We start from the raw sequence: 27,487 nt of genomic DNA on the forward strand, positions 1-27,487 counted from the left end.
TTGACCTTATCCATATTATTATTTTCTGACCGCCATTTGACCTTCACCGTATTATTGTTTTCTGACCACCATTTGACCTTATTCGTATTATTGTTTTCTGACCGCCATTTGACTTTGACCATGTTATTGTTTTCTGACAGCCATTTGACCTTAACCCTATATTATTGTTTTCTGACCGCCATTTGACCTTCACCTTATCGTTGTTTTCTGACCGCCATTTGACTTGGACCGTATTATTGTTTTCTGACCGCCATTTGACGTTGACCGTATTATTATTTTCTGACCGCCATTTGACCTGAACCATATTGTTGTTTTCTGACCGCCATTTGACTTTGACCCTATTATTGTTTTCTGACTGCCATTTGACCTTGACCGTGTTATTGTTTTCTGACCGCCATTTGATCTTGACCGTATTATTGTTTTCTGACCACCATTTGACCTTAACCGTATTATTGTTTTCTGACCGCCATTTGACCTTAATCGTATTGTTGTTTTCTGGCTGCCATTTGACCTTGACCATATTATTGTTTTCTGACCACCATTTGACCTTAACCGTATTATTGTTTTCTGACCACCATTTGACCTTAACCGTATTATTATTTTCTGACCGCCATTTGACCTTAACCGTATTGTTGTTTTCTGACCACCATTTGACCTTAACCATATTATTGTTTTCTGACCACCATTTGACCTGGACCGTATTAATGTTTTCTGACCGCCATTTGACTTTGACCGTATTATTGTTTTCTGACCGCCATTTTGACCTTAACCGTATTATTGTTTTCTGACCGCCATTTGACCTTGACCGTGTTATTGTTTTCTGAGCGCCATTTGACCTTATTCCTATTATTGTTTTCTGGCAGCCATTTAACCTTAACCATTTTATTGTTTTCTGACCGCCATTTGACCTTAACCATATTGTTGTTTTCTGACTGCCATTTGACCTTGACCGTATTATTGTTTTCTGACCATCATTTGACTTTGACCCTATTATTGTTATCTGACCGCCATTTGACCTTAACCCTGTTGCTGTTTTCTGACCACCATTTGACCTTAACCATATTGTTGTTTTCTGACTGCCATTTGACCTTGACCGTATTATTGTTTTCTGTCCACCATTTGACCTTAACCATATTGTTGTTTTCTGACCGTCATTTGACCTTGACCATGTTATTGTTTTCTGACCACCATTTGACTTTGACCGCATTATTGTTTTCTGACCGCCATTTGACCTTAACCATATTATTGTTTTCTGACCACCATTTGACCTTAACCGTATTGTTGTTTTCTGACCGCCATTTGACCTTAACCGTATTATTGTTTTCTGACCGCCATTTGACTTTGACCATATTATTGTTTTCTGACCACCATTTGACCTTAACCGTATTATTGTTTTCTGACCGCCATTTGACTTTGACCATATTTTTGTTTTCTGACTACCATTTGACCTTGACCGTATTATTGTTTTCTGACCGCCATTTGACCTTAACCATATTGTTGTTTTCTGACCGCCATTTGACCTTAACCGTATTATTGTTTTCTGACCGCCATTTGACTTTGACCATATTATTGTTTTCTGACCACCATTTGACCTTAACCGTATTATTGTTTTCTGACCGCCATTTGACTTTGACCATATTTTTGTTTTCTGACTACCATTTGACCTTGACCGTATTATTGTTTTCTGACCACCATTTGACCTTAACCGTATTGTTGTTTTCTGACCGCCATTTGACCTTTACCACATTATTGTTTTCTGATCGCCATTTGAGTTTGACTGCGTTGTTTTTTTCAGACTGCTTGACTGCGCAACGTTGTGCTTCATACTAACGAAGAAGTATCACATGAAAATTATCCAACAGTGTTCTTGAACACAAGAAACCTTGACATTGTGGCGGACACAAAAGCCCACTGGCGTGGTGACATCATTCCACGCACCAAGTGGGCGGTGGCCACGCCCGAGGGGTAGGCGTGGCCTCATGATATACCCCGGGCGACCAGCCCGGAGGAGTACAGTGTTACAGTGTAGTCTTACAATAAAGACGTTTATATGTTACCGCTTGTCCGCTTCCTCCTTGCTCACAAGCAGCGCGCGTAACGCCGCGCTTTACTGGTGACCCTCGACGTTGGATCTGCCGGAGCGATCCTTCCACACGCGACGCCATCGCCATGGCCGCCTTCGTCAAACTTCCGGAATTTTGGGAGGCTCAGGCCGAAGTCTGGTTCGTCCAGGCCGAAGCCCAATTTCAGCTTCGGCACCTCACCGGCGATGACACGCGCTACTGCCACGTCGTCGCCTCCCTCGGGCCCGGCACGGCCGCTCGAGTTGTGTCCGTCCTTCGCCACCCACCGGACGGCCACAAGTACGAGGCACTCAAGCGGCTACTCCTAGCCACGTTCAGCCTCACGGACGACGCACGGGCCGACCGCCTCCTGGATCTCCCCGAGCTCGGTGAGACGCGCCCGTCGGTCCGAATGGACCATATGCTGTCACTGTTGGGCGACGAAGCCCCCGGTTCGCTATTCCGGGCGCTTTTCCGTCGCCAACTTCCAGCGCAGGTTCGCCTCGCGTTGGCCGGGACCGGGCTAACGGAACCCCGAGCATTGGCGGCCGAGGCGGACAAGTACTTCGCCGCTTCGGACACGCGGGCGAGCGTTGGCGTGGCCGTCACGGCCTTCGACGCTGCTGTTCCACAGCATCATCTTCTCCAGCACGCTGAGTTTCAGCAGCATGCTGATACGCACCTCGTGAACGCCGCCACGCCCCGCCCACCGCCGCGGCGAAAACCGCCACCGCGGGGAAACCCGTCGACTCCACCGGCCTGGCGGAGCCAGCCGCGCTCGTCCAGCTCCACCACCTGGTGCTGGTTCCACGCCAAGTTCGGCCACGAAGCTCGGCGGTGTCATCCGCCGTGCTCCTTCAACGGGTCGGGAAACGCCCGGGCCGGCGCTCAATAGTGGCGATGAGCGCCGGCCGTTCGAGCAGCCTGCTGTTCATAACGGACACCTTCTCCGGGCGCCGTTACCTGTGCGACACGGGAGCACAGGTGAGTGTCATTCCTGCCGGCACGTCAGACAAGCACGCCGCGGGTGGGGGCCCCGCGCTGCTTGCCGCGAACGGGACGCCCATCCGTACGTACGGAAAACGCTGCCTCTCTCTGCGGTTTGGAGGGCAGGTTTTCCGATGGACGTTCGTCACCGCCGACGTGCCCATGGCACTGCTTGGCGCGGACTTCCTGTGCGCTAATGGGCTCCTGGTCGACGTCAAGCGCAGACGGCTTGTCCAGGCCGAGACGTTCAGCTCGCTCGCATGTGCGTTGCCCAGCTCAACGAGCGGCTTGCCAAGCGGCTTGCCGAACGATTCGGTTCCGGCCACGTTGGTCTGTACGCTTCCGGCAGCGGACGCATTCACCCGCCTCCTCGCCGGCTTCCCGGCCCTCACGCGGCCCACCTTCTCGGCGGGGGCCGTCAAGCACGGGGTGGCCCATCACATCCCCACCGTCGGGCCACCGGTCTACGCCCGGGCACGCCGCCTCGAGCCGACGAAGCTGGCGGTGGCAAAAGCGGAGTTCGCTACCCTGGAGCGACTCGGCATCGTTCGGCGCTCAGAGAGCGCTTGGGCGTCGCCGCTGCACATCGTGCCGAAGCCCGGCAGGGGATGGCGACCGTGCGGGGACTATCGCCGTCTCAATGACGCCACGACTCCCGACCGCTACCCCGTCCCCCACATTCAGGACTTTTCCGCCCGTTTGGCGGGCAGGTCCTTCTTCTCGAAGGTGGACCTCATACGCGGCTACCATCAGGTCCCCGTCAGGCCGGAGGACGTCCCGAAGACGGCGGTCATCACGCCATTCGGACTCTTCGAGTTCCTGCGCATGCCCTTCGGTCTGAAGAATGCGGCTCAGGCGTTCCAGCGACTGATGGACAGCGTCCTGCGCGACTTGGATTTTGTCTACGTCTACCTGGACGATATCCTCGTCGCCAGCGCGTCCCGCGAAGAGCACCTACGCCACCTCCGCACGCTCTTCGAACGCCTGGGCCAGCATGGCCTGATTGTGAACCCCGCAAAGTGCCGGTTCGGCGCCGCCACAATCGATTTTCTGGGGCACCGTGTCACCAGGCACGGAGCCGTCCCCCTGCCGGCCAAGGTGGAGGCGGTGAAGGGGTTTCCGCGCCCCCGCACGATCAGAGGGCTGCAGGAGTTCCTGGGCATGGTGAACTTTTACCATCGGTTCCTGCCCCGTATCGCCCAGCTCCTGCGCCCCCTGCACGAAGCTCTCCGAGGTAAGCCGGGCAAAGGCGACGTTACCTGGACCGAGCAGATGGACACGGCGTTCACGGGCGCGAAGCTCGCCTTGGCTAACGCCACCATGCTCGCGCACCCGGCGCCCGATGCACCGATCGCCCTCACCACCGATGCCTCGGACTACGCGGTGGGCGCGGTGCACGAGCAATGGGTGCGTGGAGCTTGGCAACCACTGGCGTTCTTTAGCCGGCAGCTTCGCCCGCCCGAACGCCGTTACAGTACCTTCGACCGCGAGTTGCTCGGACTTCACTTGGCGGTCAGGCACTTCCGCCATCTGCTCGAGGGCCGGGCGTTCACTGCCTTCGTCGACCACAAGCCGCTGATTTTCGCGATGGGCAAGGTCACCGAGCCGTGGTCGGCCCGGCAGCAGCGTCACCTCTCGGCCGTGTCCGAGTACACGACGGACATCCAGCACGTCGCGGGGAAGGACAACCCGGTGGCGGATTGCCTTTCCCGGGCCGTCGCCCACGCAGTCCACCTCGGCATCGACTATGCCCGGATGGCAGCGGACCAGGCCGCTGACCCCGACGTCCAGGCCTTGCGGACCGCCGTCACGGGCCTCCGCGTCACCGAGGTGCCGTTCGACGGCGCGGGCGCGGCCCTCTTGTGCGACGTCTCCCTCGGGCGTCCCCGCCCCATTGTGCCCGCGGGCTGGCAGCGCCAGGTGTTTGACGCCATCCACGGCCTGTCCCACCCGGGCGCGAGGGCCTCCCAAAGGCTGATCGCCGACAAGTTCGTCTGGCATGGCCTCCGGAAGGCCGTCCGCGGCTGGGCCAGGACATGCCTCGCGTGCCAGCGCGCCAAGGTGCACCGGCACACCCAGGCCCCGTTGGCCCCGTTCACGGTGCCGGAACGCCGGTTTGACCACGTCCACGTGGACCTGGTGGGACCTCTGCCCCCCTCGCGGGGTTTCACCCACGTCCTCACCATGGTGGACCGCACCACCCGGTGGCCGGAGGCCGTGCCGTTGGCGTCCACAACGGCGGCCGATGTCGCGCAGGCTTTCATCGCCACCTGGGTCGCCCGGTTCGGCGCCCCCTCAGACATCTCATCCGACCGCGGCCCCCAGTTCACCTCGGAGCTCTGGGGGGCGGTTGCGCAGGGGCTCGGGGTCCGGCTGCACCGAACCACGGCCTACCACCCCCAGGCTAACGGCCTGTGTGAGCGATTTCACCGCTCATTGAAGGCCGCGCTCCGGGCCACCCTCCGCGACGGCGGCTGGGTCGACAGGCTCCCCTGGGTCCTGCTGGGCCTCCGGACGGCGCCCAAGGAGGACCTGCGCGCATCCGCGGCGGAGTTGGTCTTCGGGCAACCGCTGCGGGTGCCGGGCGAGTTCCTCCCCGACTCCACGGCACCATGGTCCGCGGCACAGCAGCGCTCCGCTCTGCAAGAGACCGCCCAGAGGTTCGCCCCGGTGCCAACGGCATGCCACGGGCACCCACCGACGCACGTCGCCCCGGAGCTTCGCACGGCGGAGTACGTCTTCGTCCGCCACGATGCCCATCGGACACCACTGCGGCCCCCGTACGACGGGCCTTTCCGCGTGCTGGAGACCGGGGCGAAGCACTTCACCCTGGACATCGGCGGTACTCCTGACCGCGTTTCGGTAGACCGCCTCAAGCCGGCCCACCTCGATGTGGACCATCCACCGCCAGTGGCCCGACCCCCACGTCGGGGCCGCCCTCCTGCGGGCGGACCCCCGGCACCGCCCAGCCCCGCCGCCACGCCGCCCCCCGGTCCCATCCCAGGAGCAGCCAGGGGCATCCCACCTGGCATCCCTGCACCCCGGACGCCGCCGATCGCCAGGGGGCGCTTCGGCCGGGTCATTCGTCTGCCCCGCAAACTGGCCCTCCAGGTGCGCGGGAATTCTGGGGGGGCGCGTGTGGCGGACACAAAAGCCCACTGGCGTGGTGACATCATTCCACGCACCAAGTGGGCGGTGGCCACGCCCGAGGGGTAGGCGTGGCCTCATGATATACCCCGGGCGACCAGCCCGGAGGAGTACAGTGTTACAGTGTAGTCTTACAATAAAGACGTTTATATGTTACCGCTTGTCCGCTTCCTCCTTGCTCACAAGCAGCGCGCGTAACGCCGCGCTTTAACATAATATAAACCATGAAAATGACAATAACCAAGGTTTCTACTCCCGGTCATCAGGGTTTAATCCAGCGTGGGATGAGACGTTGGTATTCCATCTGCAAGTGCCGGAACTGGCTCTGATTCGGTTTCTGGTGTGGGATCATGACCCTATTGGGCGGGATTTCATCGGCCAAAGAACTGTCAGCTTCCGTAGCATCATGACAGGTATGCATTACGTCGTCACTTGGTTGGATTTCCCCTGGGAAAAGTCAGTGGTGAGATGTGCCTGACTTCTGGGATAAAGTTTAGCAGAAAGCCAAATTGATGTTCACTTGCACATGTCTCATGCTTTAGCTGGCTACTTAATAATATATATGGCTTATTGATTGGATGATGACTACCTGCTTGGTTATGGATCATTTGGCACTCAGCCTAACGAAATGGCTTTTCCATTTAAAGTAGATTATGTGAGTTTAATAATGGACCGTTTGTATCATGCAGGTTATCGTCATGTCTACCTGGAAGGTTTTGAGGAAGCCTCTATATTCGTTCACATATCCAGAAAACAAATTGCTGGGAAGGTAACACCTGTCCTAAAATATATATATTTAAATAATAGTGAAGCTACGTTGAAAATGTTCTCTGTAATTGTTATTGTCCATTTTGTCGCAGGTCAAGCAGATGGGAGGACTGAAAACACTGTTCTCCAGGCCTGCAAGGCCAAGTTCTTTGGACAATCCAAAGAATCCGAGCTCACGGCGTCATTCAATCAGCCGAGATTCTCTACGTCGTACGGCAAGTGTCCCAGCTACAGGCCGGCACAGCAAAGCCCAGTCGGTGAACTTTGAACCATTGAGGAGACCTGCGGATACCCCCCGGGATTGTCCGCAGGCCATGGTCTCAAGCGGCGACATCCAATCGTGTGGCCGTGTGCCATTATGTTCTATCAGGAGCGGCACAACAACGCACAATCCCAACTTCAGCAGTACGAGTTCCGCCGAAGATCAAGCAGGTTCGCGCTTCTTTTTCTTCCTCTCATTAAAATACGGAGCAGGCGTCGGTCAATGTCGGAGAAAAGAATGTCAATAAGGTAGCAAGTCGTATGTGTGCGCTGCATGTTAATAGATCCCATTTTACCGTACTGATCAATCTATATAGATCAAGAAGTGGATATAAATTATCGCCATGTCAGTTGTGGCATTCCACTGTTCCTTCATTGCAAAAAGACATGGACTAACTATTCAGTCTAAAATCATTTGGATAAAATACATCTAAAAATACCTTTTGAGGAGCAGTAGACTGGACTCTACTAATAAAAACTGGAACTGGAATATAGACTGGAATAGTTTTGTCTGGAACTTCTGGTTTGGTTGGGTTCTGGTTTGAATTCTGGTTTGGTTCTTCTGGTTTCTGGTTTGACTAGACTATACTTTGATAGACTTTGATAGACTTCTGGTTTGGTTGGGTTCTGGTTTGACTTCTGGTTTGACTGGTTTGGTTTCTGGTTTCTGGTTGGGTTCTGGTTTGGTTTCTGGTTTCTGGTTTGGTTTCTGGTTTCTGGTTTGGTTCTTCTGGTTTGGTTTCTGGTTTCTGGTTTGGTTTCTGGTTTCTGGTTTGGTTCTTCTGGTTTGGTTTCTGGTTTCTGGTTTGGTTTCTGGTTTCTGGTTGGGTTCTGGTTTGGTTTCTGGTTTCTGGTTTGGTTTCTGGTTTCTGGTTTGGTTCTTCTGGTTTGGTTTCTGGTTTCTGGTTTGGTTCTTCTGGTTTGGTTTCTGGTTTCTGGTTTCTGGTTTCTGGTTTGACGAGACTATACTTTGATAGACTTTGATAGACTTCTGGTTTGGTTGGGTTCTGGTTTGACTTCTGGTTTGACTGGTTTGGTTTCTGGTTTCTGGTTTGGTTTCTGGTTTCTGGTTTGGTTCTTCTGGTTTGGTTTCTGGTTTCTGGTTTCTGGTTTCTGGTTTGACGAGACTATACTTTGATAGACTTTGATAGACTTCTGGTTTGGTTGGGTTCTGGTTTGACTTCTGGTTTGACTGGTTTGGTTTCTGGTTTCTGGTTGGGTTCTGGTTTGGTTTCTGGTTTCTGGTTTGGTTTCTGGTTTCTGGTTTGGTTCTTCTGGTTTGGTTTCTGGTTTCTGGTTTGGTTCTTCTGGTTTGGTTTCTGGTTTCTGGTTTCTGGTTTGACGAGACTATACTTTGATAGACTTTGATAGACTTCTGGTTTGGTTGGGTTCTGGTTTGACTTCTGGTTTGACTGGTTTGGTTTCTGGTTTCTGGTTTGGTTTCTGGTTTCTGGTTTGGTTCTTCTGGTTTGGTTTCTGGTTTCTGGTTTGGTTCTTCTGGTTTGGTTTCTGGTTTCTGGTTTCTGGTTTCTGGTTTGACGAGACTATACTTTGATAGACTTTGATAGACTTCTGGTTTGGTTTGGTTCTGGACTTGGGAATAAGGTTTGGTTTGTCTGGTTTTGTCTGGGTCTGGAGTTTGGAATAGAATGTCTGTAATAGTTGGAATAGTAACTGGAACTGGACTGGAATAATGGAATATAGACTGGAATTCTGGACTGGAATAGTTTTTAATAATTGGAATATAGACTCTACTAATCAAAGACTGTTTCTACAGTAAAACGTAACAAAGCACGATCTCACCAGCTTCACAATCTCTCTCTCTATATATATATATATCTGTGCAGTGTCTGTGTTGTGTTGTCCTGTGTTGTCACTGAACTACTTTCTCAAACGTTTGTGTTATCGTACCAATTTTCTGGTATGCACATATCTCTCCCGTCGGTATATCCTAAGGGTATTTTTTTAGAAACATTTTCGAATTTAATTTAATTTTTTTTTTGAAATTTCTGGGGGGAATTTTTTTTTTTCAACTTCAATTGTTCATAAAATGTGATATCATGTGTATTACAAATACATTTGAATATTGAATATTTTGAATTATTGTTTGAATTTTGATTGGTTTAAACCATGACAAAACAGCAACTCAGGTTTTTTTTTTTTGGTTTTTTTTGGGGGTTTTTTGTATACAAGGTCGAGGCTCGTGAAAGAGCGAACATTTATCACACAAAACACATAAATGGACACATAAAACATAAATAAAGGGAGGGAGAGACAAGATGGGAGAGAGAGGGAAGCACACAAGCACAACAACTATAGAGAACAGGGACATCGGGAGATCTGTGGGAGGGAGACGGCTTGGGGAGAGGGGGCAGGAGAAGGGGAGGGGGGGGGGGGGGAGAGGTATAAAACAAATGGATACTGCCAGGACTTCCAGGAAAGAAGTCTGTATTTCAAAAAGGTAGATCTGGGGTGAATTAATGGGGGTGAGGTGCAGTCATTTATCTATATATCTACACATCTGGGCAGTGTCTGTGTTATCACTGAACTACTCCCTCAAACCTTTGTTTCCGTGGTTGTGAAGTGGTTTTAATAACGTTGTGGTCGTTTTGAATCACGCGGTGGTGAGGTATTTTGAATTATGTGGTGGTGAGGTGTTTTTAAATGACATGGTGGTGAGGTGTTTTGAATTATGTGGTGGTGAGGTGTTTTTAAATGACATGGTGGTGAGGTGTTTTTAAATCACATGGTGGTGAGGTGTTTTGAATTACTTGGTGGTGAGGTGTTTTTAAATGACATGGTGGTGAGGTGTTTTTAAATGACGTGGTGGTGAGGCGTTTTTAAATCACATGGTGGTGAGGTGTTTTTAATTATGTGGTGATGAGGTGTTTTTAAATTACGTGGTGGTGAGGTGTTTTTAATTATGTGGTGGTGAGGTGTTTTGAATTACTTGGTGGTGAGGTGTTTTTAAATGACGTGGTGGTGAGGGGTTTTTAAATCACATGGTGGTGAGCTGTTTTTAAATCACATGGTGGTGAGGTGTTTTGAATTACTTGGTGGTGAGGTGTTTTTAAATCACATGGTGGTGAGGTGTTTTTAATTATGTGGTGATGAGGTGTTTTTAAATTACGTGGTGGTGAGGTGTTTTGAATTACTTGGTGGTGAGGTGTTTTAAATTACGTGGTGGTGAGACCTTTTTAAATCACATGGTGGTGAGGTGTTTTTAATTATGTGGTGATGAGGTGTTTTTAAATTACGTGGTGGTGAGGTGTTTTGAATTACTTGGTGGTGAGGTGTTTTGAATTACATGGTGGTGAGGTGTTTTAAATTACATGGTGGTGAGATGTTTTAAATTACATGGTGGTGAGATGTTTTAAATTACATGGTGGTGAGGTGTTTTAAATTACATGGTGGTGAGATGTTTTAAATTACATGGTGGTGAGATGTTTTAAATTACATGGTGGTGAGATGTTTTAAATTACATGGTGGTTGCTGTAACTCGGCTCCTCAGTAACGACGCGCGAGCCGAGCCAAGCTAGTATATATAAATATATATATATATATACATATATATATATATACATATATATATATATATATATATATATATATATATATATATATATATATATATATATATATATATATATATATATATATATATATTGTTGTGGATATGAGGATTGTGTTTTTTTTATTGTGTTTTTATTGTATAGTAAATTGTTGTAAAATATTGCCTTCCTGCCTCCAGTCTGTTGTATAAATGTCAAAGGGCGTTCCGGTAGTTAATTCCATAAAGCCTACATTGAAGGACACTATAATACCCTTGTTCAGTAGCTTATATCCTTATTATGTGTGTTAGGGTAAGGCTGTGTCTCCCATTAATTTAAATACTCCATTGCACCAAGTGAAATAAGATTAGATCCCCTTTCATTTCATTTCAATGGCCAACTGCATTTTGGGCGGTTTTCTTCAACCACCATTGGCCACGAGGCAAGGATGGGGAAGAAGGGCGGGTCTGGGCCTCGTCATCAAGGGCGGAGCCAGAGGGCTGTGCCCACCAATCAGGGCCGAAGGAGCTCACCGATGGGCGTGTCCGGGAGGCCGGCGGCTTGATTTGCCGGCGGCGATATAAAAGAGCGCGCGCGGAAGCCGTGAGAGAGGTCCATGACAAGAGTTGCGGCAAAGAGATCACCGAGAAGAGAGTTGAGTAAGGGATCCCTGAAGAGAGCAGCTTGAGCCACCGAAACTGCAGCCACAGCAGCTTGGGGCCTGGACGGACGTTTTGAGCAGGACCGAAAAGGAACGGCGGCTGCCAAACGCGCCGATCGTGCTGCGGTATCCGTGGACCGGCCTCCCCCCTCCAAGCCATCCACCTCCGCCATTCCTATCATCATTCCCCGTGTGAGTCATCTTCGTTTGTTCTGTCTTGGGGTATTAATTAAGCCAGTTTAGATAAGCTAGTATTTTCACTGTGTCACCTGCTTTTTCCATGTTCCCTGTATATAACCTTGACTGCTCCTTTTGCTTGTGTGTGTAAATAATAAATCCCGTTACTCTTCTGTATGTCTTCTTCTTCCTCTTTACATTCGGTTGCTTTAGAGGTTTCCAAATTGAATATCTGTGGCGCGATCTGGCCAACGTTCGGGAATCGGGTTTAGTCGGGGAAAACTGTTCGGCCGCGGTGCCATCCGCTCGGCAAACAACATCCTTATCCGCGGACCGTAACAATTGGTGTCGGGAGCGGGAACGGACCCGAAGTGCGCTTAACGCGCTCAAAATTACAAGCTGCTGAAATTGTTTTAAAGACAGAACCCGAATTTTGAAATCGCGCCATGGCTGGTCAAGGCGACGGGATGTCGGTGGGAGAGATAGACGGGGTAGAATCGACCCAGGACCTCGGGGAAATGTATGTGGAGGAAAGAGAGGAGGAGAAAAATGGCAATGTGGTTGAGGAGGTTTCAGGCGCGCAAAATGGCGTCCTCGCGCACGTGGGTGTAGCGGCACCAAATTTTGCCGCGCCCGTGACCGTAGCAGCGGCCGCAGCACCAATGAACTGGGGCCTATTCATGCAGCAGATGCAGGCCTTCATGGTCAAGGCGGATGAGGAGAGGGAAGAGAACAGGGGGATGAGAAACCAAATTGTAGGAATGGGAGACCAAATGGGGGCAATGAGGGACGGAGCGAGGGCTGATAGTGAGCGATTAGAGGGCCAAATGGGGGCAATGAGGGATGAAGCGAGGGCTGATAGTGAGCGATTAGAGGGCCAAATGGGGGCAATGAGGGACGAAGTGAGAGGTACTGTTGAGGGGTTAGACAAGAAATTTGAGGGGTTAGACAAGAAATTTGAGGGGTTAGACAATGGGATAGAAGGGGTGAAACATGGGTTAACAGGGGTGGAAAATAGAATGGCTGCCCAGGAGAATCAGATAGAGGGGGTGAAAAATGGGTTGAGGGGGCTAGAAGATAGGATGGAAGACAAATTGCGGGAAATAGGGGAGCAATCCGCCCGAGAAATTAAACAAATGGGAGAGCAGATAGAGGAGGTGAAAATCGGGGTAGAAACCAAACTGGATGCTCAGAGGGATGAATTGGGACAGATGAGGGTGGCATCTACAAAAGAGAGGGAGGAGATGAAGGAGGAGATACGACGAGGTGTAAGTGAGGAGGTCTCGGGGGTACGCGAGGAGGTAAAGCGAGGTGAAAAGCGTATGGAGAAAGAGGTGAGGAATAATACGGCTAGGTTACAGGGGGCCATAGAGGGTCTGACGAGGGGAGTAGAACAGCTGACAGTGGGACAAAAGGAACTCGTGGACCAAGTGGAAAAGAACACTGCAATAATCGGGGGGTTAAAAGCGACACAAAAAGACATTAAAAATGAATTAATAGCGACACAGAAGGAATGTCAGATGGTACATGAGGGGTTGACGAAGAAGTTGGAAGAGGTGACAGAAGTAATGGAGACGAAGTACCGAGAGGTGAGGACGCACATATAAACGGTTAAAGTGGCGTTAGAGGAAGAGATAGAGGGGGCGCACCGGGAGATGAAGGAGGTAAAGGAAAAATTAGAGGAGGTGGAAGAAGGGGTGAGTGAAATTAAGAAGAGACGGAGGGAAACTAAAAAGGAGATAAGGGAGGAAGTGATGGAGTATGTGCAAGGTCTGTGTTCAAATCATGATTATGTGCTCACTAACCAAATAAAGAGTTTGCAGGTGGCAGAAGAGGTGCGACGACGAGGTACCGGGGTGAGTGGCGATATACGAGGAAATGTATATGATGTGAGGGGAGCTTCAGTCGGCTTGGGGGTTGATTTAGACCCGGGTGTTCGTGAGGGACCAATAGTGAGGTGTATGACTGCTCCGGAGTGTGTGGAAAGAGGAGGTGTGCAAGGAGGTCTGGCTATGGGGAGTGAGGGGGGTGCTGGTGAGCAAGGATGTGCGGGTATGGAGTGGGTAGCGGGTTGCGGAAGGGCGACCCAGGCATCGACACCAAGAGGGGTAGTGTTTGGAGGGACGGGGGACGCGCGGGAGCCCCCCGGGAATAGCGCACTGTGGGAGCCCGAACGGTTTGGTCCCGCGTTGATCCCGCCAGGAGTGACGCGTGGGGTCCGGCCTTCGGGCACCCACAAGGTACCACTCGCGCCATATGACGGCAAGAGTGATCTGAGGGCGTACCTGGCGCAGTTTGAGTACGTGTGCCGAGGCAATGGTTGGAGTCCGAACGAAGGTGGAGTACACCTGGTAGGGGCGCTGCGCGGTGCGGCGGCGGAGGTGCTGACAGCTTTACCACCGGGTGCTCTCACCCTGTCAGCTCTCCGTGCGGCTTTAATTAACCATTTCGGTATTGAGCAGCAAAGCGAGCTTGTTAAAGCTAAACTTGCGCAGCGTAAACGCAAGCCCCAGGAGACCATCGGGGAACTTGCCCACGATATTCGCCGCGCGGTAGGAATTGCACACGCGGACATGGCAGCGAGTTCCCAGGAAAGCCTGGCGCTGGATCACTTTATTCAGGCCCTTCCGGATCTGGAGCTCCGACAACAGCTCGCCATGTGGCGCCCGCAGACCATGAGTCAGGCGGCCGACGCTGCAGCCCGTTGGGAAGCAGCGAGGCCCCTGGCCCGGGGAGGCGAGCGCCACGCAGTGGCGGTGCGTCAGGTAGGGCCCGTGATGGGGGTCGCCCCCCCCCAGGGGGCCGGCCCCCGACGGGGGCCCTGACCTGGAGAGCATGGTTCGGAGGCTGGTGGATCGGCGTCTAGCGGGACCTGGACCATGCCAGGCAGCTCCAGTGGTGGCACCCGGTAGTCCCCGACAGAGTACCCCAATTCGGACATACAGGGGGGGATTTTGGAATACCGGAGGCAAGCACCTTACCAGGTGAGGTGCTATAATTGTGCTCGGATGGGTCACCGTGCGTGGGAGTGTCGAGCTCTGCGCCGGGACGTTCCCCGTCAGCCGATGCCCTCAACTCCGCCCAGTATCGATCGGCCTAGCCGACCTCAGACACCCCCCCGCCAGGGCCCGGGAAACTAGAACGTGCCGGTCATGCAGGGCGGTGTTCGGCAGTAGGGGATGGAGAGAAGCCCTCGTTGAAGCGACAGGTCATTCATTGTGGCCAAATTGGAACAGGTAGTCTGACAATTCGGTGCAAAATTGCCGGCGTGGGGGTAGACGCCGTTGTGGACACGGGAGCCAGCGCCACGATCATCAGCCCTGTGATCCTTAATTCGAGTGCAGACGGCTGGGGTAAAATCCAGCGTCTGGAAAATCATAGTTTGCAGTTGGCTACCGGGGTAACGGCCCCGATCATAGGGCGTGGTTTTGTAACCCTTAAGTTGGGGTCGGTAAAAAGAGAGATAGAGGTTTGGGTGGCGGAGGTGTGCGACCCATGCTTAATAGGGTTGGATTTGTTGACTGCCAGCGGTTGTAAAATCGACTTGAGCCGGGGGATCCTGCAATGGGGAGTGGAGAAGTTACCATTGGAGGGGGTGAGCACGGCCGAGAGGGTGGAGCTGGAGGCTCCTGAGGCCGTGACCATCCCTCCGGGGGCCGAGGCCATAGTGCCGGCCCGATGGTCAGCTCGCCCGACATGGCAGGAATCCTGCGGCCTGGTCGAACCGGTGGCAGCGCGATCCATACCTGGTTTAATCGTGGGCCGCACCCTCGTAAAAACGGACGGGCCGGTGGTGGCCGTCCGAGTAATTAACATTAGTACAGAACCACGCACTATAGTGAGGGGCACGAAGGTAGCTGGCTGCACCCCAGTTAGAGAAGTCGCGTTAGTGAGGGGCGAGAACGTCCAGCCGAGCCGGCCCCAGGGGGAGCCTTCAATAAGTTCTAGGAATTGGCCCGATCCCATTTGCGAGATGGTAAATCGTAGTAGTGTAGAGTTGGGAGGTACCCAGAGGGAGGCCTTACACAAACTGGTTGGGTCCCATTTGGACTTCTTCTCCTTGTCCACCGAGGATATTGGACGTACGGGCCTGGTGAAACATCAGATCCACACCGGTGAGGCCCGGCCTATTCGTCAGGCCGCCCGACGGCTCCCTTGGAACAAGAGGGCGGAAGCTGACGAGCAGGTTGAAAAAATGCTCGACGCAGGCGTGATCGAGCCCTCGGGAAGTCCTTGGATGTCACCTGTTGTGCTGGTCAAAAAGAAGGATGGGACCACGCGGTTCTGCGTGGACTATCGCCAGCTAAACAACGTGACACTCAAGGAGTCATATCCCCTGCCAAGGATTGATGACACCCTCGATGCCGTTGCGGGCTCAAATTGGTTTTCAACTTTAGACCTCAAGAGTGGGTATTGGCAGGTGGAGATGGATCGGGCAGGGAAGGAGAAAACGGCATTTTCCACAGGTAAGGGGCTGTATCAGTTCACTGTGATGCCGTTTGGTTTGTGTAACGCCCCCGCCACCTTTGAGCGATTAATGGAGCATGTGCTAGGCGGCATGCCATGGCAATCATGCCTGGTATACCTGGATGACGTCCTGGTACATGCCAAGACCTTCCCCCAGGCGGTAGCTAATTTGGACCAGGTGTTCGGGTGCCTCAGACAGACAGGGTTGAAGCTGAACCCGAGTAAGTGCACTTTGTTTGCAAGAGAGGTGGCCTATCTAGGTCACGTTATCGGCCGCGAGGGGGTAAAAACGGACCCAGACAAAATTAAAGCGGTAGAGGAGTGGCCCGCACCACGTACCATCAAGGATGTGCGGGGATTTTTGGGACTCAGCTCCTACTACCGGCGCTTTGTGGCGAAATTTGCGGAGTTGGCCCGTCCCCTCCACCGGCTTACGGAGAAGCGGACGCGATTTAATTGGACACGGGAGTGCCACGAGGCCTTCCAAAAATTGAAGGGGTGTCTAACATCCGCACCCCTTCTAGCTTACCCCACTAGTAACGGGACATTTACCCTGGACACGAATGCGAGCCAGGAAGGATTGGGCGCAGTTTTGTCTCTGACACAGGAGGGCGTGGAGAGAGTGTTTGGTTATTATAGTCGGGCCTTAAGTAGGCCCGAGCGAAATTATTGTGTCACTTGCAAAGAGTTATTGGCTATGCTGGCTGCCATGAACCATTTCCACCCATACCTGTACGGGCGGAAATTTTCGGTTTGAACTGACCATTCCTCCTTGCAATAGCTCCTTCGGTTCAAGGAACCGGAGGGCCAAATTGCAAGGTGGTTGGAAAAGTTGCAGCAGTACGATTTTAATGTGACCCATAGGGCCGGGAAGGCCCATGGTAATGCGGACGCACTCTCTCGGCGTCCTTGTCTGGGGGAAAACTGCAAATTTTGTGCGAGACGCGAGGAGAGGGAGCAATTGGGCGATTCTGCCCCGATTCTCGTCGTCCGGGCAACCCCGGTGAGAGGGCCAATTTTGCCACTAACCGCGGACGAGGAATTTGGAAATTTGGCTTGGAGCACGGCCCAGCAGGAGGATCCTGTCCTGGGACCGGTGTTCAAATGGGTCAAATTGGGGCAAAGACCAAAGGGGGAAGAGGTCACCCCCCTCGAGGCGCAAACAAAGGCGTATTGGGCTCAGTGGCAGACCCTGGAGTTGAAAGGCAACATCTTGTATCGCAAGTGGGTGGAGGTTCCCTCTGATAGAACTTCCTGGCTGGTGATAGTCCCTGACAAATTTAAGAACGTCATATTGCAACAGATGCATGGTACCCGCTCCGGCGGCCATTTGGGCAGGACAAAGACAATATCTCGGGTCCGCCGGAGGTTCTATTGGGTGAATATGGGGCGCGACATACAGGAATGGTGTGGGAGATGCCACGCCTGTTCTGCCAAAAAGGGACCAGCACGGAGGATGAGGGCCCCCCTTCAATTACATCAGGTGGGGGCCCCCCTTGAGCGGGTGGCTATGGATATTCTAGGACCGCTGCCCCGCACCCGCCAAGGTAATAAGTATATCCTCGTTGTAATGGACTATTTCACCAAGTGGCCAGAGGCCTATGCCCTCCCCAACCAAGAAGCCGGGGTGGTAGCACAGGCCTTCGTGGAAGGATTTGTATGTCGGCACGGGATTCCACAGGAGCTGCACACCGATCAGGGACGAAATTTTGAGAGCCAATTATTAAAAGATGTGTGCAGACTCCTGTCAATTCGAAAAACCAGAACCACGCCCTTGCGGCCACAATCTGACGGGATGGTGGAAAGATTCAACAGAACATTGATCCAACAACTGGCATTGTTCACCACCACCCGTCAGGATGACTGGGACGAACATCTCCCGTACCTGTTGATGGCCTACCGAACTAGCCAGCATGGGGCCACCGCATGCAGTCCAGCGTTGCTTATGTATGGGCGGGAGTTACGGGCTCCCGCCGACTTGCTATGCGGTCCCGTGCCAGACACCACGGATACACCGCCGAGGGAGGGTTACGCACGTCACCTGGAGGAAGGCATGGAGCGTGTCCATGCCTTCGCCCGCCACCAGCTCCATCTGGTGGGGGCCAAGATGAAGCGCAGGTACGACGACCGGAGCCAGGGGAGTCAATACGCTCCGGGGATGAAGATTTGGTTCTTTAATCCCCGGAGGCGGAAGGGCAGGTGCCCAAAACTCACCTCCCCCTGGCAAGGCCCAGGAGTCGTCCTGTCGCAAGTCTGTGACGTGGTCGTTAAGATCAAAATGGGGCCACGGGCCCCCCCTCGGATCGTCCATGCCGACCGGATAAGACCTTATGCCGGCGAGCAGGCGCCCTCATGGATCGCCTCGGCTCTAGATGCCGAGGCAGGACCCAGTACCTCTTGCGACGGGGGCTCGTAGCGTCAGAGGACTGGGGGGATGGTAGTGGGAGATGCCCGATGTGGTGGGATGGCAACTCTGTCATCCCTCACAGCAGGGGCAAAGGAGCACTAGTTATGGGGTTTATGGCAGTGAAAACTAGCCCGGGAGGGTTAGGATATAATGTGTAGGGACCTAGAAGATGACCTTAGGTAACGTTAAGATTAGGTAGTGACAATGATACCGGTAGTGGGGACGCAGGTAGGTTAGTGTGGATGATAATGACGTGGTATGTGCTTAGTTTAAAGGCAAGACGGGGAGCACTAAGTTAGCAGGGCAACAGGTAGTTTAGATGATGCCGTGTGAGTGTTGGAAGTGTATTCAGAAGTGTATTGTGAAAAGTGTGTGAGTTGTAGTGTGATTGCACAGGTGTGCAACTGGACAGGTGTAGGGAGCAGTGTTTGAGTGATGGTGATTGTGCGTTGTGTTGACCAAATGGTCCAGGGACCAAGGAGGGTGCAGGTGGCACCAGGTGAGATTGCACAGGTGTGCAACTCCCGGTGAATGAAGAACAGGTGTATGGAATAAATGGTAGTGTGGAATATATGGAGTATTGGAATGGATGGTCGTGGAGTGAGTATGGGGAAAACTGTGGAGTGGAGTGGATGGTGCGAAGGTGTGAATGGGGGAAGAATGGACCCCCATCACGAATACCCGGGAGGGTAGTGTAAGTGTTCGGTAGCGGGGTATAGGTAAATTGTGGTTGGATATTGGCATCTGTGGTGCGGGTGAAAGAATGGTATTTGGATGGGTGCATTAGTGTTGTGGAAATGGCTGGGCGTGTAGCCTGTTAGTGTGTGTAGTTGGTTTGGGCACTCCACCACTGTGAGGATGTCGGCCAGGTGAGGCCGCGGGTGGGCTCTGGGAGCCGGTAGAGTTGTTGTGGATGGGGCCCGAGGATCCGGAGGACGGACCCGGGTAGCCCAGTGCCAGAGGGCACCGACGGGTGACAGAGCCAGGAGGGGCCTTCCCCAATTAGATAGGTTAGGGTGAGGAGCTAGGTAAGCTCGGGTGGCAACTGCAGTGGTGGAGGTGTGCAGGTGGGTAGACCTGCTGGGAGAGCTACACGACCCAGCCCTGAAATTGTGCAAGGGCACAGGGAGTTGCATCGGGGGAGTGAGACCCCAAATTGAGAAGCACCACAGTTTGGTCAATGGGAATTGGTTTTTAGAACCAATAGTGTAAGATGGCCAATGGATTGGCAGGGAAAGACCCCGGGTAGTGTAAAGTGTGTTAAAGTCATTTAGAGGATAGTTAGGATTGAAATCTCCTCGCACCATCTGCATCCACTCACCTGAGGTGACGTAACTCCACACCATGCCATGTTTTTATTATTTTTATGATGCAAATGTTTTGGATTGTGAGACGCATCATGACGTGGGTGTGACATTGTGCTTGATGTTCCATCTCTTCCTCCTTATGAGGATCGATGATGAATTGGGTGATGGCAAATTTTGGATAGAGGGATTGTGGAGACGAATTTGGTGTAGGGGAAATATGGGGAAGACGTGACATTAGTGACGAATTTGTAAATGTGTAGATTTTTGTAAATATGGGGTAAGGGCAAGGGTAGAGTAGGTGACAGGGGGGGTGACAAACGGAATGGACGAGCTTTTCTCACTTCGCTCTCCGTACGCATTTCGCCTTGCATTGCCTTGTTTGATGTGTACCCTTGTGACCTTACCCCTCGCTCATCTGTCTCTCCCCCCCCCCTTTGTCTCCCACATGAGGACCTGTGCGCCACTGGGCGCCGAGGGGAGCGTGCGTGAGTCCGCCATTGTGCGCCCGGAACTCCCAGAACCAGCTGTCTGCATCGATGCACCACATTATGGACCACATGTCTGTGGCCGGGCACCACTTATGGACCCCATGGGTTGGGGCATGGCCCCTCTGCTGGAACCGGCCATGAAGGCCCGAAATCTTGCTGGCAGACCTCGATCACAGGGCACCGATGCCCCACAGGTGAACCATACATAGTCGGCCCCTGTGGGCCAAAAATAAATACAAATGGACACGGGTGCAAGTTTTATTACAAATAGGCCGCCAGCAAAGGAAGATGACAACACCAGGAAAATAGTAATAGCCAGCAGAGGGAGCCGAAGAGCAAGAGACCACCAGCAGGGTTAGGGGTTGTTGATTTATTTTTTTTGAACAATGATGACTGTGCACCGATTGGTGCTTGAGAGTGTGTTGGTGCGTTTTTGGGTGCTTTCATGGTGCGTCGATGCAGAGCAGACTGTCTCCCCCCCCCCCCCCCCCCCAGAAAGAACAATCACAGGTCCTGGGTTAGTTTTGTAAATAAAGTAACGTCATTGTAAATAATGCTCCCCACCGTTAATGTATAGTTTGAAGACCATTCCGCAATTCGGTTAACTGTGGGTGTAAGTCTGTTAGGCAGGGTGCAATGGAGCAGCGGGACACATTTATTTATGTTTTAAAACTGTCGCACTCAGGGTCAGGTTAAAAGTAGAGGGAACTACACCTACGTGTCACACTAAATAAAAGTTGTAGGCCCGAGCCGTGCCTAAGAGGAGGAGGGTGCAGTGTTGCGGATATGAGGACTGTATTTTTTTTTTATTGTGTGCTTTATTATTATTATTGTTTATTCTGCGCCTCCTGCCTCCGGAGTTGTGTAAAGATAAAAAAGGGCGTCTCGGTAGTTATTCCATAAACACCACATTGCAGGACCCGATAAAACCCTTGTTCAGTAGCTTATATCTTATTATGTGTCTTAGAGTAAGGCTGTGTCTCCCATTAATTTAAATACTCCATTGCACCAAGTGAAATAAGAATAGATCCCCTTTCATTTCATTTCAATGGCCAACTGCATTTTGGGCGGTTTTCTTCAACCACCATTGGCCACGAGGCAAGGTTGGGGAAGAAGGGTGGGTCTGGACCTCGTCATCAAGGGCGGAGCCAGAGGGCTGTGCCCACCAATCAGGGCCGAAGGAGCTCACCGATGGGCGTGTCCGGGAGGCCGGCGGCTTGATTTGCCGGCGGCAATATAAAAGAGCGCGCGCGGAAGCCGTGAGAGAGGTCCATGACAAGAGTTGCGGCAAAGAGATCACCGAGAAGAGAGTTGAGTAAGGGATCCCTGAAGAGAGCAGCTTGAGCCACCGCTGCTGCATCAACAGCAGCTTGAGCCACCGAAACTGCAGCCACAGCAGCTTGGGGCCTGGACGGACGTTTTGAGCAGGACCGAAAAGGAACGGCGGCTGCCAAACGTGCCGATCGTGCTGCGGTATCCGTGGACCGGCCTCCCCCCTCCAAGCCATCCACCTCCGCCATTCCTATCATCATTCCCCGTGTGAGTCGTCTTCGTTTGTTCTGTCTTGGGGTATTAATTAAGCCAGTTTAGATAAGCTAGTATTTTCACTGTGTCACCTGCTTTTTCCATGTTCCCTGTATATAACCTTGACTGCTCCTTTTGCTTGTGTGTGTAAATAATAAATCCCGTTACTCTTCTGTACATCTTCTTCTTCCTCTTTACATTCGGTCGCTTTAGAGGTTTCCAAATTGAATATCTGTGGCGCGATCCGGCCAACGTTCGGGAATCGGGTTTAGTCGGGGAAAACTGTTCGGCCGCGGTGCCATCCGCTCGGCAAACAACATCCTTATCCGCGGACCGTAACAATATATATATATATATATATATATATATCTATATATATATATATATATATATATATATATATATATATTGTTACTGACGCGGTTGTGGATGTTAGTTTACCGAGCGGTTTGGTATGACCGCGTCTGCACAGTTTACCCGATTATGCTCGAACGTTGACTAAGTCGCGCTATGCTAAATCAATGATGGAAAAGACACAACGGCTGGATTAAAATGACACGACACCAAGGGTTCAGTTCTCAAGACCTCCGGAGGAGGTTATATTAGGGCGGAAGGTCAGATTACAACGACAAGAGGGACAGCATAGAAAGGTAGGCACTTAAACACGGTCTTATCTTAACCCCGACAGACGACAGATAAACGGGACAAAACTGACTCACACGGGGATTGATGGCAAGGAAAGCGGGTAGTCGATGGCTCAAGGTGCACTCTTGGCTCAAGGACAGAATCGACCCGGTCCGGTCCAGAGATGCGGGAGGTCTCTCTCAGCGCTAGAAGGTGGTGACTGGCTCTTCTTCAAGCTCGGGGCGCATCTGACGTCACGTCCGGTAAGTCGCCGCGTATATCCGGCGGGGAGTGACACGCCCTCGGCTCGTTAGCTCCGCCCCAGATGGAATCGGCCCGTTGCTTCTCATTGGGTGCGTGCGGGGGGGTTACCGGCTCCGCCCTTGACGAGGGGCTGACAGGGAGCCCCTTCGTGGTAACCCCGTCGGAGCGCATGGTCAATGGCGGCTAACCGAGCCGGTGTGAGGACGCACACTCCCCCGCGCCGCGCCGCCCCCATTCTCCTCTGTTGTTGTAGTTGTAGTTGTAGTTGTTGTTGTTGTTGTTGTTTCATGGGGAAGATGGGAGGAGGTAAGGGGAGGTCCTAAACTCACTACTGGTGCCATACGATCACATTCTGGTGCAACGAAGAGTCAGAATTAATGGAAACGAGTCCTTAACTGACATAGACTAAGAATAACTAGCAAGATGTCCTATAGTTGTCTACGTGAGATGCGGTGAACCTGGGCACGACATTTAATGGGGGAAAAAGGGGAAGGTCGGTTCTACAGAGTGTTATTTACAGGCAATGGGACTAGGGAATGGGGGATTGGGGATAGTTGGGGAGTATTGGGGAAATAGGGGAGTATTTACAAGCGGATATTGAGGCCAAGTCCCATATCCGCAACAATATATATATATTGTTACGGAACCCAACGTCGGCCTCTGTTCCCCTTAGAGGGGGGATTAATCCCCTCTTCTATAACTGACCGACGTGGTCCCTGACGCTGCCCAGCGACCTCCGGAAAGGCCGGTGCACAGCCCCGTTTGTACCACGGACAGATGTTAATTGCCAAGCGGTTTTAGCAACCGCGGCACGAACTATTTAACAGAAACTAGACCCGATCCTTGAACGTTGGCCAAATCGTGCCACAGGTTTTCAATGGGGAAAAGACAAAGACGACACGGATGTGAAGAAGAAGCAGAACAAAGGTAGGAAATACGAATATGATTTATTTACTACTATTTACACAATGAAAGAAACCAAGGAAGAAGGAAGGATAATAAAATAATGCAGAAAGAGGGACGGACCAGAAGGACACAGTGCAAATTAACTTAACTATGGCAGTCTTACTTACAACCCCAGGACAACACAGAAGACGGACGAACAATCAGACTTACACGGGGGATGATGATAGGGATGAATCTCTGGAAGGAGAGGAAGGTTCAGGTGGGATGGTAGGACGACCGGGCCGGGAGCGAGCAGCCGCCGGCTCTCCGCCCTCTGGTCCACACCGCCGGGATGCTCCCAGCAACGCGTTAGAGCCCGTTGCGGCAAGGCTGGTTGGCAACAGCGTCTCCCTCACTCGTACTCCCGCAGGTTGCACGTCTCTCTTCACAATAGTCTACTTGCCAGCAATGTGAACCCGGAAATGTTGAGTACCCCAAAGTTTTAAGTTAGAAATGTACAGTATGGGTCCCCAGCACTTAGAAACTGCCGGATGCTAACTTGCATATGTTGGGCAATTAGCAAAATTAGCATTAATAGCATTAACCCTATCAAACATAGGCCTGGGACACTGAAATTTCTGTTTCGCTCTATTGCTCCACTTTTATTCACAGGTATTAGAGGTAACAAAGGCAAGTACCATACCAAACTAGAATAATATGACTATGGGTAAATAATATCCTCAAAATTAAAACACAAGTATACCCAAAATTATCAGAGCTGAAAAATATGTGCACTAGTTACACAACATAAAACTTCCATCAAGAAAGAGCGTCTTGCACTTTTACTACTCTGCACTGTTATAAAGCATATCCTCATCATAAAACTCATCCTCATCGTCTTCATCTTCTTCTCCTGACTCTACATTCTTGTCATATTGCTCTTCTTGCTGTGAGTGTGTGAGTGTGTTGCAACATGTACTATCAGAGCCTTTGCAGAAGCAGTAGCTGGTACAGGCCAGGCCTGCAGCTACGCAGCTACACTTTGCTGTTAAACAGGGCTTTAACCCAGCTTTGCAACTACAGCTGATCATTTCCAACACGGCAGGAGGAGCAACGGGGCTTGCATCCAGGATGGGCATGATGACTTCCTCTCCCTTCTCGCCTTCCTTCTTATTCCATCCAAACTCTGTTATGTCCACAGCTGGTGGGTCAGGGCAGTCTGCTGCTTTCCAAAGCAGCACCTGTAGATGGGCACGCCGACCATGGAGGAGAGCGTTGCGCTCTGTAGGAGGCAGTGTCTTCAGTGCTGGGGGGGGGGGGGGGGGGGGGTTTGCGCTTTCGGTAGATGTCATATCTGGCGACGTTCAGAGATGCCGACTCCCTCTCGTTGTACAGAGCCAGGAAGAAACCACTCACTGCCTCTGTAATCTGTAAATCAGTAGCTCCCTCCTCTCTGATAAAGTGAAGCAGGTCACCAGGTACTACTCTCATGGCCTTGAGTGTGGACACCTTCCCTTTCCCCGTGGGATAGGAGGTGGTGTCACATCCGGAGAGAGCATGCATAGCCAGGATGGAGCGACACTGCTCACCGAGATTCTCTATTGTCGAATTGATGTTGAGAATAGTGCCATCCCATCTCTCCATCTGCAGGTTACATGTGATACCCACCTTCCAGCACCAATAGACCATGAGTACGAAAACATCAGTGTCGTCACTGAGAATGCGGACAGTTTCAGCTCCGCGACTGGCTGCATCCAACATGTATGAGATGAGGGAGACGTCAGCCTCGTCATGAGTGACAATACTGTCTGCTTTGCTGACCATCTTGATGTGATCTCCTATGCTGTGTGTGCACAGGAGCTCACCCAGTCTCCGTTTGTTTGTCTTGTTCTTCATCACTTTGTCGCGGCTAGGTAGAGGGGTTGTCAGTGAGAGTCGGTACTCTGTTGAGCTCTCCCCAGCTCTTCTCTGCCTCTCATGGTCTTTGGCAGAGACTTGCTCATACCAGTCAAAGATGACAAATGTTTCGGTGATGTAGCGATTAAGCCGGCGCCCCATGCTGGCTGCGAGGTCAGCCACAGTGCCTGACGATGGCCACACCACGTGGTAGATGAGCTGCGATGCATCAACGAGTACAACATGTGGTGGGTGGGAATTGGGGGCAAGGATTCCAAGACGCTGGACGATCACAGACTTGTTACCCTTCCTGAGGCATCCATACTCATTGATGATGGATGCAGGGACCGGGCTGAGCTCGTAGTCAAAGAGGGCAGAGAGCTCCATTCTTCTCTTGCTCCCCACCACCAGCAGCCGAGCAAACAACGCCTCAAGGTCACATATGATCTTCGCATTGACCTTCACTCTTTTTTTGGTGAATGTCATTGTCACCACCTTATTTGAGATGGGCACATGAAATCTCTCAGGAAGTGATGAAGAGAACAGTGTGCTCATGTCCTGTCCGATCTTCAATGCATCTTGCACATTCACCTTTTCATCTGCCACCTGGCCATTTATGATATGGTGGAGGGTCGCGGTCTCTATGGTGAGCGGATGGGAGTTTTCCTGTAGCACTCAGGATTTTAGCCCGGTCCTCCGCGTCCAATTCCCGCCGTCCTTTACCCTCTTCTTTGTGTCTGTTGGGCTTCATTGTCTTATCCGGTGCTTCAGCATCGTCGTAAATCTCATCCAATGACTTGGAGAGATAGGAGCAGATGCCGAAAGATTGGATCCACACGGCGACCTGCTCAGGGTTGGTGGAGATGCCCTTCATGCCTCCTACTCCCTTCCCTTGCTTGATGCATGTCTGCTCCCCAAACATGTCTCCACTCACGGCTTTTACATCCCTTTTTTCACATGAAATTTTGATCGCAGGAAATTTTTATAAGAACACTCACGGAAAGCATATCTGTCTAAGTGTATTATGTCCAAATTTCATACAGATCCTTCAAATAGTTTGCTCACATGAAGCATTCAAACGGAGCAATATAGCGAAACAGAAATTTCAGTGTCCCAGGCCTATGTTTGATAGGGTTAATGCTATTAATGCTAATTTTGCTAATTGCCCAACATATGCAAGTTAGCATCTGGCAGTTTCTAAGTGCTGGGGACCCATACTGTACATTTCTAACTTAAAACGTTGGGGTACTCAACATTTCCGGGTTCACAAGAGGGCTCTATAGGCTTGGCAAGTAGACTACAAGGCTTGCTGTCTCTCTCTTCACAAGGCTTGCTGTCTCTCTCTTCACAAGGCTTGCTGTCTCTTTCTTCACAAGGCTTGCTGTCTCTTCCTCTCACAACTCTCAGGACTCCTGATTCCAAGGCTTCCGCGCGCGCTTTTTATAACGCCTCGGGCGATCAAGCCGCCGGCCTCTAGGACACGCCCATCGGTGAGCTTGCCTCGGCCCTGATTGGTCGCGAGGGCTCACCGATCCCACCCTTAGAGGAGGCGTTGGTAAGGCCACGCCTTGTTCCCGGCGCTGGGCCGACTCCTCCCACCTTCTGCTCCGAGATGACCTCGTGGCTAATGGAGTCTTGCAGCGAAAAACCACAACCCCACAGCAGCAGCGGAATGCAGCAAACCGCCCAATGCAGTTGGCAATTGATGAAAGGGGAATGTGAAGGGAATCTACCTTGTTTGAATTCGGTGCAATGGAGTGTCACTTAATGGAAGACACAGCCTTAATCTAATACACATAATAAGGAGATAACTACTGAACAAGGAGGAAATCTATGATTTGCTACGTGATTGTATATGGAATAACTACGGGCACTACCTTTGACCTTTATACACCAAATGGAGGAAGGAGGGTGATATTTTACACAATAAAAAAACACAATTCTCATATCCACAACAATATATATATAAATAGTTTTTTTTTTAACCTTGTCTATTTACTGTACACATTT

The 27,487-nt window shown here is 51.7% G+C and overlaps 1 protein-coding gene across 2 annotated transcripts in view; it reads left to right on the top strand.

Moving 5' to 3' along the window:
- LOC137425824 (1-phosphatidylinositol 4,5-bisphosphate phosphodiesterase eta-2-like) overlaps window positions 1-27,487 on the top strand; it is a 368,966-nt gene that overhangs the window by 333,069 nt on the left and 8,410 nt on the right. For both annotated transcript variants that reach the window (XM_078775526.1, XM_078775527.1), the window contains 3 exons: window positions 6,464-6,610; window positions 6,887-6,966; window positions 7,058-7,397. In XM_078775526.1, coding sequence (XP_078631652.1) covers window positions 6,464-6,610; window positions 6,887-6,966; window positions 7,058-7,397 — 567 coding nt within the window. The remainder of the gene's footprint in view (window positions 1-6,463; window positions 6,611-6,886; window positions 6,967-7,057; window positions 7,398-27,487) is intronic.

Source organism: Myxine glutinosa, chromosome 4 (genome assembly GCF_964187855.1).
Source record: "Myxine glutinosa chromosome 4, kmMyxGlut1.1, whole genome shotgun sequence".
In the NCBI taxonomy this organism is placed as follows: domain Eukaryota; kingdom Metazoa; phylum Chordata; class Myxini; order Myxiniformes; family Myxinidae; genus Myxine; species Myxine glutinosa.